The 3,898-nt window shown below is 46.3% G+C and overlaps 1 protein-coding gene across 1 annotated transcript; it reads right to left on the bottom strand.

Annotated features, from left to right (window-relative positions):
- Window positions 1-216: 216 nt before the first annotated feature.
- On the bottom strand, window positions 217-2,980 carry LOC112138173 (actin, cytoplasmic 2). Its single transcript, XM_024260744.1, has 9 exons — window positions 2,833-2,980; window positions 2,306-2,430; window positions 2,101-2,229; window positions 1,923-2,033; window positions 1,753-1,837; window positions 1,519-1,680; window positions 1,254-1,445; window positions 958-1,139; window positions 217-647 (listed from the first exon to the last, which is right to left on the bottom strand). Exons 2-9 carry the CDS (start codon window positions 2,426-2,428, stop codon window positions 504-506), a joined length of 1,128 nt encoding a protein of 375 aa, XP_024116512.1. The 5' UTR covers window positions 2,429-2,430; window positions 2,833-2,980; the 3' UTR covers window positions 217-503.
- Between the last annotated feature and the right edge of the window lie 918 nt (window positions 2,981-3,898).

Genomic DNA, 3,898 nt, shown 5'->3' with positions numbered 1-3,898 from the left:
GATTTTTTTTTAAAACATGAATATACTACAGAGTTGCTTTTAAACTACTACATGGCTAATGAGATTGATTGTTTAAGTTGATTTTAGTTCTATGGTTAAGAGAGTCTTGAGTCTGACTGAACCTAACATACTTCATCTTTTACTATGAAATACCAAAACAAGAGTTGCTCCTCCAGAGAGCAAAGATCAGCAGCTGTAAATGAAGAGTCAAAACAGTTTAACGTAGACCATTTATTTTCCAGAACTACAACCAGTTTTCAGATGACTGTTCTTGTACAGAACATGGAAGTTTTGCTGACATTTAGATTTCAAATTCTTCAGGCAAAACCTGAAAGTTTCAGCTCCTCTCAGGACATTTTCACATCAAACCAGACTCTGTTGGATCTTCGGTTCAGGCTGCTGAATCAAGTTCACCTCGTTGGGCAAGTTTGAGTCTGTTCAAGATGAAGCAGAAGTCTGGAGGAGGTCGACTGAAGTGCAGTCACTGCCGGGGCAGAGGTCATTTAGAAACACTTGCGGTGGACAATGGAGGGACCGGACTCATCGTACTCCTGCTTGCTGATCCACATCTGCTGGAAGGTGGACAGGGAAGCCAGGATGGAGCCACCAATCCAGACAGAGTACTTCCTCTCTGGAGGGGCAATGATCTGAGGAGCAGAGAAGGAAAGATTTAGTACAAGAGCAGTCTCACTTTGGTCATTGTCAACTTCAGGTTCCAATAAGTATAACTAAGAGCTCAAAATGTGCAGTATCCATTTTACAACCTAGCTGTCTAGTCAGAAACTGGAACAATCACTTCAGAATTTCAGTTCTCAGGCTTGACATCATGCATGTGGGTTGAAACTTGAGTCTGAAGCAGGAACTTAAATTTTAATAATGAGCTGTAGACAAATCTGGTGCAGTAAATCAGTTTTTTGAAAGGGATATTCTTTTTTTTTTTAATAAATCAACACATACCTTAATCTTCATGGTGGGTGGGGCCAGAGCAGTGATCTCCTTTTGCATGCGGTCAGCAATTCCAGGGTACATGGTGGTTCCTCCAGACAGCACCGTGTTAGCATACAGGTCCTTACGGATGTCTACGTCACACTTCATGATACTGTTGAAGGTCGTCTCATGAATGCCAGCAGATTCCATACCTGAGGAGGAAGAGAGTTTAGAAATGAGATTCCGCTTTTAGTCACATTTCAACCATGCAGCTTCCAAACCAGGTGATCAGTAGGGGAATATTTGAGTGAATGAGGCACACAAACCAAGGAATGAGGGCTGGAAGAGCGCCTCAGGGCAGCGGAACCTCTCGTTCCCGATTGTGATGACCTGCCCGTCAGGAAGCTCGTAGCTCTTCTCCAGGGAGGAAGAGGAAGCAGCCGTATTCATCTCCTGCTCAAAGTCCAGTGCCACATAGCAGAGCTTCTCCTTGATGTCACGCACAATTTCACGCTCAGCTGGAGAGCAAAGTCAGTTAGCAACTTCACAAAGAAGCTTGATGGGGAAAAAAACTCCACACGTCAGTCAAACCTGTGGTGGTGAAGCTGTAGCCTCTCTCCGTCAGGATCTTCATCAGGTAATCTGTCAAATCTCTGCCAGCCAGATCCAGACGGAGGATAGCATGAGGCAGAGCATAGCCCTCATAGATGGGCACAGTGTGGCTGACACCGTCGCCAGAGTCCATCACAATTCCTGCAATCAGATCATGGTTATAGGAAAGTGATAGAAAAGCTTCCAGCCTAAACTCCAGATTCAGGGTCTCACCTGTGGTACGACCAGAGGCGTATAGGGACAGCACAGCCTGGATGGCCACATACATGGCAGGAGAGTTGAAGGTTTCAAACATGATCTGTATAGAGAGATGGATGGTCAGGTTAAGATCCAGAGCTTTGAACGCAAATCAGCCTGAAGTGAGGTAGTCAGGCTGTACTCACCTGTGTCATCTTCTCCCTGTTGGCTTTGGGGTTGAGGGGAGCCTCGGTCAGCAGGACTGGATGCTCTTCAGGTGCCACTCTCAGCTCGTTGTAGAAGGTGTGATGCCAGATCTGAAGAATTGGAGCACGTTAGATAAGAACCTTCTTTCCCTTCAATAATGCAGGTCCGAGGGAGCACCTTCTCCATGTCATCCCAGTTGGTGACGATGCCGTGCTCAATGGGGTACTTCAGGGTCAGGATACCCCTCTTGCTCTGAGCCTCATCTCCAACGTAGCTGTCCTTCTGTCCCATTCCCACCATCACACCCTGCACACAAAAAAAACCGTGAGCTACAGGCTGCAGCATCTACCACAGCAGGTGAAGTCTTCAAGTGTGACCATACCTGGTGTCGGGGGCGGCCCACGATGGATGGGAAGACAGCCCGGGGGGCATCATCCCCAGCAAAACCAGCCTTGCACATGCCGGATCCATTGTCGACCACGAGAGCAGAGATATCCTCTTCCATGTCTGGAACCAAAACCACAAACTCATGTTCAGAAACAAGCAGGCATGCAGAGACGAGTCAGCAGCGGAAGCACTTCAGTAAAATGAGGAAGAGATTTTTAGAGTTATGAAACATGAAGCCACACCCATTTAACAGGCAGACGCTGCACCGCAGTTCAGATGCAATTACTTCATAACCGGATTAGATCTCAATTTAAACAGAAAGGCTCAAATAAAGACTACACAGGATGAAAGCTGATGAGATAATGAAACTAAAACAAGCTTTAGGCAAAAAGAAGCAAACGCATCGCTCCCGTTTGTCTTTAGATGAACACAATAGTCAAAATGATAAAAAGAAACTAGAAAAATAAAGTAACCTAATAAATGTGAGCTAAGGTAGATCAAATCCGCACGAAAGTCAATTACCTGTTTCAGGTGAGTTCCGGTGTGTGTCTAACAGTTGCTCTGCCCCAGCTGTGCTGATCACTGACACTGCTGTCAGCGCCGCGCGCCTCTTTATGTGCGCACGCGGCCGCTTGCCTTCTCCAAATAAGGGAACGTTCTCTCAGCTCGCGCTGTGATTGGTCCAGGTGATCTGGAAACGCAGAAGCGCTCTCAGATTGCGTGCTGATTGGCTGAAGGTTGTGTCGATCACAATTCAGTCTAAATTGATTCTGAGGGGAGGGGTGGCTGTGATTGGGCCCGCTCACCACAGGTGAGTTCTGATTTCTGCACTTTTCATTTTTTTAACCCGATCACAGAAGTGGGCAGAATCGCAAACGGATTCAGAAAAGGCCATTTCAGTCAGATTCGCGTTCGAGTGAGTTTCACCTCCTGCTCACGTGCGAGCTGGAGGTGAGGAGGAGGTTTCTGTGGAAAACTGTTGCTTAAGTAGGTCAGAAAAATAAATATCCACGTCACACTGCTGGTACTTTTGCAATGATGATGGCTGCAGGTGTGGAGCTCAGATGCTGACTGATTTTAGTGTACATCTTTTTAGTTATCTGAGTTCTGAGAGAAGGAGCCTCATTCTGGTGAGAGTGGCTGTCACCATGCATGTCTGTGCACGTCACTGTTGAAGTTCCTCAGGTGCACATGCAGCAGGACAGGGGCAGCAAACAGGTAGGAGAAGAGCCCGGCATGGAGGCAGCAGACTGACGCCGTGTGATATAAAAACTCGGTTTCTGTTGCAAACTTGGACTTTAGTTCAAAAGGTTTAGTTGTTTCGAAACACTGATGTTAACCAGCAGTCAGAGGGTGGGTCACTAGTCACCGATGTTGTTATTCTCCATCAGCTCTTACCTGGAGGTTGTTTTTTTTTTTTTTTTTTTCTGCACAGAATCAAAACGCTTGGATCCATTCTGCTGTCTCTTTGAAAAGTAATTTTTGGAACATAAACTGTACCAGAAAATAAATAATGAAGGAAACACTGGTCTGAAAGTTTGTGGCCAAACAGCTCCAGTTTACCTGAGCAGGTAGACTGACCGTCAGC

This window comes from Oryzias melastigma, linkage group LG9 (assembly GCF_002922805.2).
Source record: "Oryzias melastigma strain HK-1 linkage group LG9, ASM292280v2, whole genome shotgun sequence".
NCBI lineage: Eukaryota > Metazoa > Chordata > Actinopteri > Beloniformes > Adrianichthyidae > Oryzias > Oryzias melastigma.
Note: the sequence above shows the minus strand (reverse complement) of the source record. Positions and strands in the feature narration are given on the sequence as shown.